The sequence below is a fragment of the Pseudorasbora parva genome, chromosome 3 (assembly GCF_024679245.1).
Source record: "Pseudorasbora parva isolate DD20220531a chromosome 3, ASM2467924v1, whole genome shotgun sequence".
NCBI classification, from domain to species: domain Eukaryota; kingdom Metazoa; phylum Chordata; class Actinopteri; order Cypriniformes; family Gobionidae; genus Pseudorasbora; species Pseudorasbora parva.
Genome location: NC_090174.1, coordinates 32,111,053 through 32,127,149, shown reverse-complemented (window position 1 = coordinate 32,127,149; position 16,097 = coordinate 32,111,053). Strand labels below are relative to the sequence as shown.

The 16,097-nt window shown below is 35.2% G+C and overlaps 1 protein-coding gene and 1 long non-coding RNA gene across 2 annotated transcripts; one reads left to right on the top strand and one right to left on the bottom strand.

The window, feature by feature from the left end:
• Positions 1 to 712: 712 nt before the first annotated feature.
• On the bottom strand, positions 713 to 3,293 carry LOC137071900 (uncharacterized). Its single transcript, XR_010904540.1, has 3 exons — positions 3,160 to 3,293; positions 1,741 to 1,797; positions 713 to 821 (listed from the first exon to the last, which is right to left on the bottom strand). It is a non-coding gene; the product is annotated as an uncharacterized lncRNA (long non-coding RNA).
• Positions 3,294 to 14,439: 11,146 nt separating this feature from the next.
• On the top strand, positions 14,440 to 15,649 carry LOC137071899 (C-X-C motif chemokine 11). The gene is made up of 3 exons (XM_067440112.1): positions 14,440 to 14,505; positions 14,788 to 14,911; positions 15,346 to 15,649. The coding sequence occupies exons 1-3, from the start codon at positions 14,445 to 14,447 to the stop codon at positions 15,422 to 15,424; spliced, it is 264 nt and encodes an 87-aa protein (XP_067296213.1). The 5' UTR covers positions 14,440 to 14,444; the 3' UTR covers positions 15,425 to 15,649.
• The last annotated feature ends 448 nt before the right edge of the window (positions 15,650 to 16,097 follow it).

Below are 16,097 nucleotides of genomic sequence, written 5' to 3'. Positions count from 1 at the left end.
ATACATATAGGCTGGTGACACGTAGTTCTCACTTTATTTTTCATAGTGATGATCAGCCAATAAAATGATAGTCAAACCAAGTGTATTTAAATCTGTTTCAGGGTGACTAAACAACACTCTGTTTAAAAAGAAAGAAAGAAAAGCAAAAAATGATCAAGCTCCAACTCCAACAAAATGAAATTACCAAAGGTAAGATTTTTAGAATAATAAATGATGGGAAAAACATTATTCTTTACTGTCTTTATTATTAACTAATTACTTGTCAAAAATACTATAACCTTGTACTGAAACCTGAAGTTCACATTCCAATATATATATATATATGTGTACACATTCACCTGAAGTTCACAATTCAAAAATACACAACAAATAACACACTATGTTCTCCATCTTAAAGGAAAATACTTCGTAATTGAGACAGGCAAGTCTGACGATACACGGAAGCAGATTTTACATCATCTCCTTCGACAAAGACCTGGTTTGAAGGAGGTGCACAGTTTGAGCAAGTGTGATGTGATTCTGGTTTTCTGCACCATTTATTCACGGACAGGAACTGACATTGATGCTGCACTGAATAAACTTAAATGTTCAGGTAACTTCAAAAATGTAAACACAAGGACTTAGATATGAATGTATATACGTAGAAATATTATGTACAAATTTATCTTGTGTCTTTATTAGAAACAGAATTCAAACCAGCTATTTTTATGGTGCTTCATCACACACTTGAGCCAGAGAAGATCATAGAAGACAGCAGCCGATATGTGACCAGGATGAATACACTCACTGTGGACTTTCTGTTCCATGAAGATTCGGGTTTGCTGAAATGCAAAAGGAACGATGAGGCGCTTACCAAAATTGTTCAACCTTTTAAGCTTCAGGTATAACTCTGAGTTTATTTTTAACCTTGAGTTTTGTTTTTACTTCTATTATTTAATTTGTAAAAACGAATTATGTGGACATTAATTAATGAATTAATTAATAATAATGAACTATAATGTATAAGAAATGTGGGCACAGTAAAAAACAGAGTTCTTTTCCCAGACTTGCTTGAGCAATGTATTGAATTGAACTGACATTTTTTGATTACAAAATTAAGACTTTACCTTTGGTATATATATATATATATACACACACACACACACACACACACATTACCTAAATGATTATTAAAGGAACACCTGTTCAATTTCTCATTAATGCAATTATCTAATCAACCAATCACATGGCAGTTGCTTCAATGCTTTAGGGGTGTGGTCCTGGTCAAGACAATCTCCTGAACTCCAAACTGAATGTCAGAATGGGAAAGAAAGGTGATTTAAACAATTGTGAGCGTGGCAATGGTTGTAGTGGGAAATCACATTTCTTTCCCACTACAACCATGCCACGGTGGCATGGTTGTAGTGCTATAGTATTTCACAATCTGCTCAGACTTTTATGCACAACCATTTCTAGGGTTTACAAAGAATGGTGTGAAAAGGAAAAAAACATCCAGTATTCGGCAGTCCTGTGGGCGAAAATGCCTTGTTGATGCTAGAGGTCAGAGGAGAATGGGCCGACTGATTCAAGCTGATAGAAGAGCAACTTTGACTGACAACCCATCGTTACAACCGAGGAATGCAGCAAAGCATGTGAAGCCACAACATGCACAACCTTGAGGCAAATGAGCTACAACAGCAGAAGACCCCAAACATCTCCACTACAAATAGGACAAAAAGGCTACAATTTGCACGAGCTCACCAAAATTGGACAATTGAAGACTGGAAAAATGTTGCCTGGTCTGATGAGTCTTGATTTCTGTTGAGACATTCAGATGGTAGAGTCAGAATTTGGACTAAACAGAATGACAACATGGATCCATCATGCCTTGTTACCACTGTGCAGGCTGGTGGTGGTGGTGTAATGTTGTGGGGGATGTTTTCTTGGCACACTTTAGGCCCCTTAGTGCCAATTGGGCATCATTTAAATGCCACAGCCTACCTGAGCATTGTTTCTGACCATGTCCATCTCTTTATGACCACCATGTACCCATCCTCTGATGGCTACTTCCAAAAAGGTAATGCACCATGTCACAAAGTTCAAAGAATTTAAAATTGGTTTCTTGACCATGATAATGAGTTCACTGTACTAAAATGGCCCCCAGCCACCAGATCTCAACCCAATAGAGCATCTTTGGGATGTGATGGAACGGGAGTTCGTGCCCTGGATGTGCATCCCACAAATCTCCATCAACTGCAAGATACTATCCTAACAATATGGGCCAACATTTCTAAGGAATGCTTTCAGCACCTTGTTGAATCAATGTCACGATTAATTGCATTGATTAAAGCAATTCTGAAGTCAAAAGGGGGTCAAACACAGTATTAGTATGGTGTTCCTAATAATCCTTTAGGTGTATATATATATATATATATATATGTGTTTGTATTTTTCATATTATGTTCTGAATGTTCAAAACATTATCTAATAATAATATGCCGGTCTCCTTTTAGAAACGATGGAATATATATTCTGTCATCACCTTCATCTGTATCTCGACTTCCTTTGGCCTTTTGCTGTGGTACAGGTGAGAAACTTCCAACAAATATGAGTAGATGACGATGAGTAGAAAAAATGTTTATTTGTGATGCGATATCCCAATAGAACTATTTAATAGTTTTCATATTATTGTCTGTACAGCTTTAGATTTTCCTCCTTAAATGGAGTGGCAAAATGAGAAATTAATACGAACAAAGAGATGCTTAACAAGTCGGAATTAAACTCCAGGACTGGTGAGTATCAAATCAGAATATTGGGTGTGGTCATCTTTTCATTTTCTGCATTCATTTTCTAAATTCAAGTTCTGCATTATTTTTCTACAGATAAGATGCATGCAATGGAACACAAACAAATGAAGAGAAAGACCATTTATTGCTTAAATGACAAGATAGATTGTAACTCATTATCACATTGTCATTTTATCAAAAATAAATTATAACATGCTCTATAACGTGTTAAGCTTTTTAATGCATGCAAATAGATAAATGTTATACTTTATAGCCTGAACACTCAAATTGAGAAATTCAGTGTCACAACTGAATTACAGCTTAATTACTTCCATTGTAAGTGGAAATTAAACTATAACATAACAATATATTTACTGTTTAGTTAATTACTCACCCTTGTGTCATTCCAAACCCGTAGGACCTTCCTTGTTCTTTGGAACACAAATTAAGATATCTTTGATTAAATCCGAGAGCTTTCTGACCCTTAATAGACTGCAAAGTTATTACCACTTTTAAGCTAGAATGGTATAAAGACCAATCGAACCACAGTGTGATAGATACTATCACAGGGTGTTTTGGTGTTGGTTACATGTTTTAAGGTTTTGATGTTCAGCACTTCCTGGTTTTGTCATATGACTATGCCCTCATTTGTTCCTGCATCTTGTCATTGGTTTATGGGTTAGTCATTGGTTTATGGGTTAATCATTGTTCACAGGTGTCCCTGTCTTGTCATCATTAAGCCCTTGTGTATTTGAGCCCTCATGTTTGCCATACCCTGCGTCTCAATCAGCTCCCTAGTTCACTAGTCAGGGCACTGATTACATAAGTCAATGGGCTGACTCCCTGATCAGTGCCCTGACAACTGAACTAGGGAGCTGATTGAGACGCAGCCTTAGTCTTTGTCGGTTATTAGATGTGTATTCTACTGTTGGTCAGTGTTTGGTTTTCCAAGTCTTTGTTTCATGTTTATGATTTTGAGTTATGTTAAGTTTGATTTAGTTAAATAAACTGCACTTGGGTTCATCAACCTTGCCTCGTCAGTGGAAGTTGTTACAGATACTTAGTCATGTAAAATATTTTTGGGTGCACCGTCCTCTTGCACATAAGTACTAGTATAGGGATCATATAGAAATATAGGCTGTAAGTTTAAATATTTAACCATCAAAGCCTGCAGACTAACAAGAGAAAGAAATAAGTGAGTTGCTTCAAGGACCCTAACTTTTCCTTCTACCATTCATTTGTAATATTTATTCTATCACCATTGGTCCTTTGAATAATGGTTAGGATTATTTAAACAACCAGGTTGGCAATCAGGGTGACTTCTTTTATTTATTTTTATCCTGTATATATTTTATATTTGTTGACTGAGGCCTCAGGAGGCCTCAGGATTTATTGATTGTATAAGATTCCTGCAGCATGCTTATCAAACAGAATTTCAATTAATTTTTCTGTAACACACAACTATGCAGGTAAATGAGCGTAATAGAAAGCTAAATAGCCTGCAACTGTTACCTTACAAAGTGATTTCTACATATAAATTAGTTTTGTTGGTAAATAAATGAATACATTTTAGTTCATAATATTTTTGATGTGAATAATAAAGCCAGTTAATTTAGCTGTACCTGCTTACCACTTTTTTCAGTGCATAATTAAAACTTACAATTATTTTAAAATAATTTAATAATGATTAAAAATAATAATTACTGATTTCAAGAATTAGTTTTTACTTGACATTCAGTTGTTGATATCAAGAATATAAATGCAATACGGTGTTTTTGAAGTATGAGTAAAAGTAATTAGTTTCAATATAATTAATTTATATATTATATATATTAAACTAATTTACAATGTAGCCTACTCTGTATGGTAAACAGGGTGAAGGTAAACAGGTCAGCAAATTATTAAAGATCATAGCATAGGCTACTACTGGAGATCAGAGACAAGCCTGTAAATCTTAAGAATTGTACAAAAAATATATGAACAGTCAGAAAACAGTAGCCTACATGTTGGAAAATGTTTAAAAAGTGAAACCACTAGCAACGAAATAGAAAAGTAGGCTATCACAGAGAACTACTTTACAATCTCGAACAGACAAAAGCGAAAGAAACGATTAACGCGATGACGTCAGAACGAAAGCGAAAGATCATTTTGTTAGAAGAAGACGGAGAGACGAGAGAGAGGAGCTGTCCGGGTGAGTAGCAGCAGAGCAACTTAAACCGTGCCGTATTAGACGTATAACTCTAATAACGTTCCAATAACTACACGTTTGGTAAACCGTTGTGTTCAATTCATGCATGAATTTGAAAAAAAGCATGAATATCGGCTAAATTATTTGCCAAGATTATGTTGACACGTTTTAGTATTTATTAAGACCATATAGCTTAATACAAATGAAACCATGCATAGCTTATCTGCACTACATAGACCCTTTTATATTTGTATGTGTTTTATTTAGCTTACTGTGATTTAGGCTACTGTTAAGCGACATCTAGTGGATGGACATTTTCTTAAAAAGACTTAGTCATCTTCTTACTGACGTCACATGCATGATTTGTGTAGATAGATTTTAATGTTTTTTTAAACCTTGTCCAAGAACAGACCCAGGCTATGAAAATATAAAATATATAACAAATATGAATTATTTTAGAATAATGATCTAAGCAACGATATAGGCTATACACAATGAAAATGAAGGTGCAAGCATATTGCTTTGTGTACTGTCAATTTCAGAACTAAACTAAAATGGAAACGAAAACTGATACTAGTGAAGACGGCCAGCAGCTCTCTTTGGAGAAAAAGACGGAAGAACCCGGAGATAAACCTCATATGATTAATGGTGACATTAACAGAGCTCAGTGCTCTTTTCTAAAGACTTGTTTCCTAATTAGATTGTTAAAAATAATATATGCATCTGGATGACTTTATAGTTTGAGATGCCTTATCTGAATTATGTTACATTAACCAATGGTTTTATTTCTCTTGAAGGAAGAAAATTTTACATCATTGGGAAGCATCAAGAGTATTTAATGAAAAGTATCATTAAAGAAACAGGTCTACAGAAAGTGTCTACCGTAGAAGAGTGTGATGGCATTCTGGTTCTCTGCACTATTGTTTCGAGGGCAGGAACTGACATTGATGCTGCACTGCAGGAACTGAATGACCTCCCTGGTAAAGCACTCTTAATGCAAAGCATGATGTAGCAACTCATAGTTTTTCATTATTATTGTAATACAATGTTCATAATGTAGTAATTTTCTTAAAATTGAGCTCATAATATAGTACAAATGTTTACATTATGAGAAATGTATTACATTCTAAATTGTTATATTGTCATAATAGCTTTTAAAAAATATTCCCATACAGTACATTTAAAAAAAAAAAATCTAAATCCAATCTTAAACTACCTGCAAAATGGAACAGATTTAAATATTTATGTCATTATTATTACTACACATAAAGCTTTTCTTTACAGTACATTTAAAACATCTAAATTCAGTCTTAACCTGTCTACAAAATACATCGGATACTACTATTTCTTATATACATAAGGTATACATACTTTTATGGAAAACAGTGCTAAATAACAACACTGTGTACAAATAAAAGATAAAATATAGATAGATAAAATAGAACTTTTGTACCTTTAATGGGCAATCACAATCTATGCAATGCCACTGAAAAATTGACTTCATAATTAATCATCGGGTTCATGTGTAAAAGTACATGCCTAAATTCACCTGAAGAGACTCTGATTAACTCCAAAGAAATCTCAGCTGTTCTTGTAAGACTTTAAAGAACATTTAAAGTCTTACAAGACGTAGATAGTTAGACGTTATCTTGATCGCTACACTTTTGTAGTTTAAGAGGCTACAAAAAAATTATTAGATATACCATAGAACACAGTGACAACCGAGAAAGTAAGTGTCCTTAGTAGTCAGGGCACTGATCATGGAGTCAGCCATTTTAAGGTCCATCTTAAATAATGGTCCAACGAGAGGCCTACAGCAACATTAAAAGAGGTGCAGTACTTTCTGGCAAATATACTGGTTGCTCCCTATGTGACAACTATCTTCCATATTCTCCACCTGCCTGGGTTTTGTGACGCAAACCTTTTCTGACTAAAAAACATCCAAACTCAGCTAAACTTTGCAAAAACATATTTAGTTTCCCAAAAGCATGTGGAAATGTGTTTTGGGCTGCATTTCCCGATAACGTTGTCTCTTAGAGCGCTACGAAGACTCTAAAGGTTTAACTTAGCTGAAGGTATACCATTTCTAGGTGTGTTCCCCGAACTTAGGAGGTCGCTTAAGGTATACCTTCTTAAGTGCGACGTTAGCGGGTGCTGTCTGTGGCGGTGGTGCTGAATTGGCTTATATCAATGGCTCAATAATCGATTATTTACTCTATTCAGGGGCTGTTTCACTGCGTTATGCGAAAAACATATGTTCTCATGCTCAACCGCATCATGAGCATCACGCGTCATTTAAATTATTACAATATATTTTCCACAGTGTCTTGATTTACTCCACAACCAGGGATGATTGCCCATGCAGCAGCTGCATCACATTATTGTGTAAACTAAACTAATTTATATTATTAGATGGCCTAGTCAATAAAAACGCAACACGCAAAACATATAATCAGCTGCTACTATATGGCGGAGAAAAAAGAAAGAAAGAGAAGAGCCGCCAGCAGCTGATTTTAGGGCTGAGCAGCTGTCTCGACAAAGTTGGTCCAACAAGATCTTAAAGCTGCTGAATTTGCTTTCGTGGTAGGCGAAATTTCTTTTAATAGCAGCTTCTGATATGGTAGCCAGGGGACTAAATTTTTCATGTATAAAATAGTGCACATACACTAAATGGCTCCGCGGACGGCGCCGTCTTTGATTTAGCACAATTCTATTCGCTGCCTCCCTGCCAAAGTTTGACTAAACTCTCTTCCACAATCATTCCCTTTAAATAGACTCCTAAGCATTTCCTGTCTAATGGTTTGCCAACTGATGTACCTTTAGATAATATCATTAAAAAGCTCACAACCATCAGTGTTTGTAATGACATTTTTATGACAATTTTAATCCCTGCATAAAAAATAAAAATAACTAAAAAAACAAACAAAAAACAAAACAAAACAAAAACAGAAACAAAAACAATTCAACTAGCTTTATTAGACACTGGGTGTATATTGCAACTTCGGAATTATATTCGTATAGACTGACATATAAAGAAGCTTTTTGCACAGTGGTGGCCACTAGTGGAATTAACTGTTAATAGTGATAAGGTATAGCTAAGAGTGGTCCAGACCAACCTTACGAAAGTATGACTTAAAGAAGGTATTCTTGACTAAGTTCGTTTCGGGAAACGCATATCAACGTTAAGGGATACCTTAAGGTATAACTTAAGAATGATGTAGAGTTAAGAACGTTTCAGGAAATCCAGCCATGGTCTGACAAGACCAAGATTGAAGTTTTTGGCCAAAAAGGACATTAACAACAATTAACATCAGCACAAGAATACCACACCCATGGTGAAGCAAAGAGCTTACAGATGGTGCAGCATCATGCATTTGGGGCTGCTTTTCTTTAGCATGGGGATTTAGTGAAGGTTGAAGGAATCATGAATAGCTCAAAGTACCAATCAATTTTGGCATAGAACCTTCTAATAATTTTTTGAAAAAAAGTTGCATGTTTTTCCTGTTTTTAGCATTCTACCAAAATAGTGACATGTTTAACTATTAGGAATACATATTGGTCAAGGTCAGGGACCCTTTTAGGGACAAATACATAGTTATCACAAAATTTGAATAATGTAGATGTTAAACAATACCAAGCTTTTGTTGGATAGTATATGTCCCTAATGTCATCATAGTATTTTTTTATTCTTGAAACAATAACAAAACAATTATTGATAAATAGAATGTCTTGAACGGGTACTGGTCTGTACCCATTTTTGCCAACCGGTTGGTGAATAAAAATAAGCTTAAAAACACACACTCTAAAAAAATGCTGAATGTTAAAAACAACCCAATTTGGGTTGGAAATGGACAAACCCAGAAATTGGGTTGTTTGAACCCTAGCAAATGGGCCCATTCAAACAACCCAGGGTTCTGGGTTTGTCCATTTTCAACCCAACTTGGGTTGTTTTTTAACCCAGCATTTTTTAGAGTGTACTTTATATGTTGTTAATGACCCTCACCTCCCAAAATAAGACATATACAAAACATTTGACATTGCTGTCAAATTATTATTTAAAAATGACTTGTCTAACAGGGTGAAAAATTAAGATAAGTTTTAAGAAAAGTCAACATTTAGCTTCTACAGATAAACAAATATTTTTATTTTATTTATTTATTTTACATTTTTTGACCTGACAGACTTAACCTAACTGGGTGGAACATTTAGATTGGGACAAGCAGGATAACATTTGAAAAAATATTTAATAATAAATTAGGAGTGAGAGTTGAAGCTTACTCCTGTTTGTACAGTTGAACCAGTTATTTACCGGTTGTTTTGTAACATCATTAGTAGTTTAACTCATTTTTAGTAATGAATATAAATGACAATTATATGAACACTCTATTTCAACAGAGTCTAAACCTGCTGTCTTCATGGTGCTACATCACACATTTGACCCAGAGAAGATTGTACTAGACAGCAACAAATATGTGACCAGGGAGAAGACACTCACTGTGGACTGTCTGTTCAACGAGGATAAAGGACTCTTCGAGTGTGAGAGGAATAAGAAAGCTCAACAAGAAATTGAAGAATGCATGCCAAAAAAAATTATGGACAGGATTTACCATAAAATGAAATCATTAAAATTCTACTAAAGACTAAAATTAGTCTTTCTGTGAAATTATCTAAAATCATGACATCAAAATTTTGTAATATGTTAAATTGTGTTTCTCTTATAAACGTGATTTCTTTGCTTTCGATTAATGTAATTCTCTAAAATGTGGAATAGATTTAATTATTTGGGGTGAATGTGAACCAATGAAGTACCCTATAGTTCCCAGCATGCTTTGCTTGGGACATGACGAGTAGAATAAAATTGTTGAAATGAAGTGTTATTTTGTGTGTTTTTGGGCAAAATGAGAAAATGGGGAGACTCTATATTGTTTAATATTGAATTATGTTGGAATTATTAGAACCATTCAAATTACCGCATGTCATTGGCTTAAAGAGAATTTCATACTTAGCACTTGGTAATGTGCTATTGATGGCTAATAGAATGGAAGCTATACAGGCTTAGACATCAGTCAAATGACAACAAAAACCTCCATAAAATAAAATAAATAAATAAAAACTTTTAAATCTCAAGCACCCCTGTGCGCACCTCTTTTGTCAGAGAGCCATATTAATATCATTGTGAGACTACTCAACTTAAAAATTACTTAATTCTGTGATGTTGAAATTATGTGAACAAATGATGTATGTTTGTAACATAATTGAATCACGCCACTGACCTCGTATTACAAATGTCAGAAGCGGCACAGAAGAGAAGATCCAAGACTTCCAAACACAATGGGTTTTATTCAGAACAGACTTCAAACAGAACACTTCGATATAACATGTTAACATCAAGACCGGACAAGGAAGAACTGAACACGAGGGAACTAAATACACACACTGAAGACTAGACGAGGGGAACAGGTGATACAGATGACAATACACAGCTGAATGAACTAAAATAAGGAAGGGACACAGACACAAACCAAACATGCCTGCACACCCACATTTTCTTTGAAGTATCTTTGCTGAAAATATCATATTATGAGTATTATGTGAATAAAATAGATTTAAGTGTACATAATCAGTGGATAATTAGGGATCACTCATGAATGAACCTTTATGTTTTATTTAAAAGGTCACTGGAAAAGTTCACCTATTCTGAAACTATATAATGAAATGCATTTTAAAATAATTGTCATGTGACAGCTTCTCTTTATAAATAAAAGCTTTAATTTCTCGGTATAGATGAAGGAAGCTCTAATGAAACAAAAACTGACAGTCATCTCAGTGGCCAGACCGTAACAGTATAAAATAGAGTTGCTGAAATCACTTTATTCATCATATCATCTAGTAGCCTGACAAGCCAGACCCACATCAAGATGTTTGGTCTGGAAACTCACCATTGACAGGGCTCAATCCGAGGGGCGGGATAAACGGTTGTCTTTCAGACTCCCCCTGTACGCGATAGGATGGCGCTACACCAACCAGAGTAACAAAGGTGAAACAGAGCTTGTTGACAGATTAAACATTCGCCGTATCCGGTCAGCAAAACTCCGAACGCATCTTCCCTTTTTAAGAATGACTTCAGTGCCGTTCTTTGTTCTTTTCTCAGAGAAAAGCTTAACTCAAGTCTTCCAGAGTTGCCGTCAAAGCTGATTCGAAAGACCGCCATTCGCCAGTTTCTGTGTTTACAAGAAATACGCAACCGTCATCATTATGGCCCCGCCCACCGACTCTATACACGATGTGATTGGCCCGACAAGAGTTTGGCTTTTACAGCTCAGGGTATTGAGAGTTCCTAGACGACACTCGCGGGCAGATTAGATTTGCTGCCGCTAGGGTGCTTTCAGATTTCTAGGCTAATCATCTAGCCTGGATGCCAGCCGAACCTAGCCCCGCCCACAACATTTTTAGGTTGGCAGCTCGGTCTGGCCTCGATCCATATAGAGGAGTAATTATCTCCGAACAGAAACTGTTTGGACCAATGAAATCATCAGGGCGGGCTTTAGACGAGGACGGTAAGATGATAAACAGTAACGTAATCATGCACGTCATAAAAGGGGCTTGGATTATATTTGTTTCGAATCCTAAAGGTAGAGCATGTTTGTATATGCATTCACCTTCACAATCATGTTGGGTAAGTACTCTGTGTATCATTAAAAACTTTTATTTTTTTACAACTCAAAAAGATCAAAGATTGTTTATTTCAGCGTGCGTGCAGACTATTATTTTTGTCTTCCCTTAGCAGAAACACACAGCAGCCCGCAGTGTGAATCAAGCATAAGAGCCAAAGTCCTGATCCACCTTTGACGAATAATTTTGAAATCAGCAACCAATTTTCTAAAAATCATCTACTTTCATGCATTTCAAATGAGACACAATTTATACTTTAATTTAATTGAAAGGCTGTAAAATACACAATGTAATCAATGTACTAGATAATAGATTTCTGCTCTTCTGATGTCTTCTTTGGAAAAATAACAGTTCTAACAAACACCAATTTTTTCTTGTAATGTCTTACTTTACTTTACCCTATTCTCACACTGACAGATGCTCTAAAAATTGAATTACTGTACTTTCCCCACGGAGAATCTAAATTAAATGAAGTACAATATCAGTTTCACTTGACTGTCTGCATTGCAAACCTTAAGTCATTACATTTATTAAAGCACATCCATGAAACAAATCCTAAAGTGAAAATATTTGAACAGTTCAGTACTTTGATGGGAGGCACACTTCTTGCTTGAACATTATACATTTAATTAAATACCTCTCTCTTTTTTGAAAAGTAAGAGAGCGCTCATTGCTTATTATAAAGCAGAGCATTTATCAGAAATACTTAGTTCTAGAGGAAGTCTCAGGTTACATGTGGCCACCATGTCATCAAAATGCTACAGAAACACAGTGCATTCAATTTCCTGTTTACTGACCACTGCTCTAAAAACATAAATGTACATTTACAACACTGATGGTGCAATGCCGGGTTGTTGATCTTGTGGCATGAAGTCCTTTATTTGAAGGAAGCCTAACTTCGGTGGGGTTTACATTCATTTGTAACATATCTCCATTTTTTTCATGAACACTATTCAGCTTTGATTTGTTATCTAACCAAAAGAAGAAGAAAAAAAAGACTAATATTAACATTAATTTGAGGTTACATTATTAAAAGGAAGAAGTAAAAACAAACAAACAAACAAACAAACAAACAAACAAACAAACAAACAAACAAAACTGTCAATACAGAAAGTCTCGGTTTTATTAAGTCATTTGCAATAACTTGCGAATTGGTAGGCCAGAGTGTTGGAATGCAAAAAAACAAAAACAAAACAACCTTAATAAAACACCTTAACTTTCCATTTCTCAGCTGCTTAGGCTACTACACTATTGAATGAAATATGGCGAAATATGGCGAAATATGGGGAAATATGGAGAATCCCATGAGCCCATTCAGACAGGGACACACACACACAGAATAACTTGGAAAATGTCCAAATTAGGCAAGAGCTGGTTAAAGACTTTGCTGAGTAATACTGAAACTTCCTTGCCATGGCATTACAGATGGCTATTAAAGGGGTCATGAACTGAGAAATCAACTTTTTAACTTATATTATTGTAATATTATGAATGCATGGATGAACTTTTTTTTTTTTTTTTATGAATATCCAGCTCACATGGTGAAGACATTGTGTGTTTGTTCATTCATTGCACCACAGATTCATTTGTAAACAAGATACTGGATTTGCAGACAGGATGAGATTACATGAATGGAGAAAGTGACATGGCATCTGACTCACAGAAGTCAATGGCGGCACATGCCAGTGAAGACCAGATGTGCCAGTGACATGTGCCGCCATTGACTTCTGTGAGTCAGATGCCATGTCACTTAATGTAAATACTGCTAAAGGAGGTGGAGGTGGGGGGACGGCACTAGGCCACTCTCTCATATCGCAATGTTGAATCGCTCGCTCTAATGAGGATAGTGAAAATAACATCAGAGCACTTCATATTAATATTGCTGTAATATGATTGCAGTTAGTTTGATAGTTTTGAACACTGATATGGCCTAGTGAATGTGATTGTTGTTCCAGGAACAACATTCCGATCGACCAATTAGATAGGAACAAGTTTATGTCAAGTTTAGGCTTAGCTACAACCAGGGTTAGGTGCTTTTACATCAGTGTTATTTACCTATATAATTTCCCTCTGATTTAGGGATAACTTATGGGTAGGGTTATTACAATACAATAACCCCAAACCTGTGTCCGGCACAATGACTCTGATCCTTCAAATATTCATATTCTTGTGCAATCGACGCGTCATCCTCAAAGAACCCGTCTCTTGCGTGATAGCTTGCGTGATTTGGCTTGGCTTGCTCAGTTGGGGACACTCAAATTAATTGTATCAACTATAATACGGCTCAGCCAACATTGTTGCTGTAATAAATTCAAATTAAGCTGATAACCGTTTTCACCAGAACGACTACAGCCGAATCAAAATTTGTTGCAATATTGTCCTGTTTAACACTGTGAAGCTGCTTTGAAACAATCGTAATTGTAAAAGCACTATGTAGGCCTAAATAAAGCTGACTTGACTTGACTTAACTAGGGTTATAAGGATAGGTCTAGGACTACATGATTTTCTTACGTGGCAAAATTGTGGTGCAAAAGCTTTAAAATATACAGGGGAAAACATTAAAATAGCATTCAGATTAACATTAAAAAATATATGCACACATTTTAAGATAAATCATCCCTTTTAAAGAAAAGAAAAACCAAAAAGGGTTTTGTACTTCCTTTTAAGTTCTTCAGTTTAAGGTTGTCATGAGGTGGCAGCATCAGGCCAGTATGATGTCACTTTTGACAATGGAAATGAAAGGGAATTCCCAAGGTATATGCCTATAAAACCTTAGATTTACATTCACATTCACATCTCGTATCACATCTTGGAGAAGCATGAGCCGGACAATCTTTCTCCTGTCCTTAATCTTCCTGATCTGCATGGCTTTCACTGAGGGTAAGAACTTTTTCACATCTTATCTCGCCTTTCAGCATAATGTCATGAAATTAAGCCTACACTTGTAGCCGACTACATCATCTGCTACATGCTTTATGAGTGGAAGTTTGAGTACCTGTTTAGATCCAAAATGTTTTTGCTTTTGCCATTATAGCGAGCAGACAAACATAAGTCTAAACAGGTCCCCTAAATAATTAATTAAATAAGCTAGATATTTTACACTTGAGCAGCAACATCCAGATATGGTAGCATCTGTTTTTTTTATTAATATCTCTGCTTTAGGCCAACGGATGTTCATAAGCAACCGATGCCTGTGTACCAGAACATATGACAGCCTGCGGCATAAAAACATCAAGGAGTGGAAAGTGCACAAACCAAGTGCATTCTGTGACACCACCGAGATTGTGTAATGCAAAATTTTTATTTGTATTTTTATGGTGTGTGTGTGTGTGTTTGTTTTTTTGTGACATATGAGGACACAAATGTGTATAATGACATGGGTATGACAGAGGTATTACAGAAAAAGGTGACTTATGAGGACATTCCCCATGTTCCCATTTTTCAAAAGACAGAATGAGGTTTTTTTTATTGTTGTTGAGAAAGTAAACTGTGCAGTTTCCTGTGATGGGTAGGTTTAGGGGTAGTGCAGGGGGAGAGAAACTACTGTTTGTACGGTATAAAAACCATTAGGCCTATGGAATGTCCCCACAATTCACAAAAACAAACCTGTGTGTGTGTGTGTGTGTGTGTGTGTGTGTGTGTGTGTGTGTGTGTGTGTGTGATCAACGGATATTTGATCAGTGTAAACTGTAAACTAAATGCTCCATATTTCGCCAACAGTGTGACTTTGAAGAAACCCCGTCATAAAGTCTGCTTGAATCCTAATTCACAACAAGGAAAACGACTACAAATGAATTAAGACACTCTGGACAGCTGAGCACCAAGTACACGTCAGACCATCCATCAGATGACTAATGTTCAGGGTCTCTTGTTATTGTTATTTTGTTATTGTTATTTGATGATGTCTATTCAGCTTAAATTGTTTTGAAGTATTGTAAAAGAAGAGACTTGAAAGGAAGGAATTAGACTGCCAACACATTCTTCTGTTTCGGTGCCAGGATGCTCTCATTGGTCTTTATATGTCATTCGCTTTGTTACATAGTTACTATTGTCTGTTGTCTGATTTAAAAATTAAAAAAAAGGTTTTTAGACTGTATGAAGAATTAAATTATGAGTATGAATTTGTTATTATATATACAGTATATATTTGGTCAACATATATATATATCTGTAACTTCCTTCATGTTTTTCAGTAAAGAAGCTTAGAAGAATTGGGAAAAAATACTGCTTGTCAAAGAATATGTTGATGTAATGTTAAGTCAATGTTTGATATTTAATGTTATTTATTTTAAATGACTGATAACTGAAATATTTTTTTCTTCCAAAGGTTGTATTACAGATGTTATATATATATATATATATATATATATATATATATATATATATATATATATATATATATATATATATATATATATATATATATATATATATATATATATTTAAATATGAGTCAAGTTTAGTTAGAAACT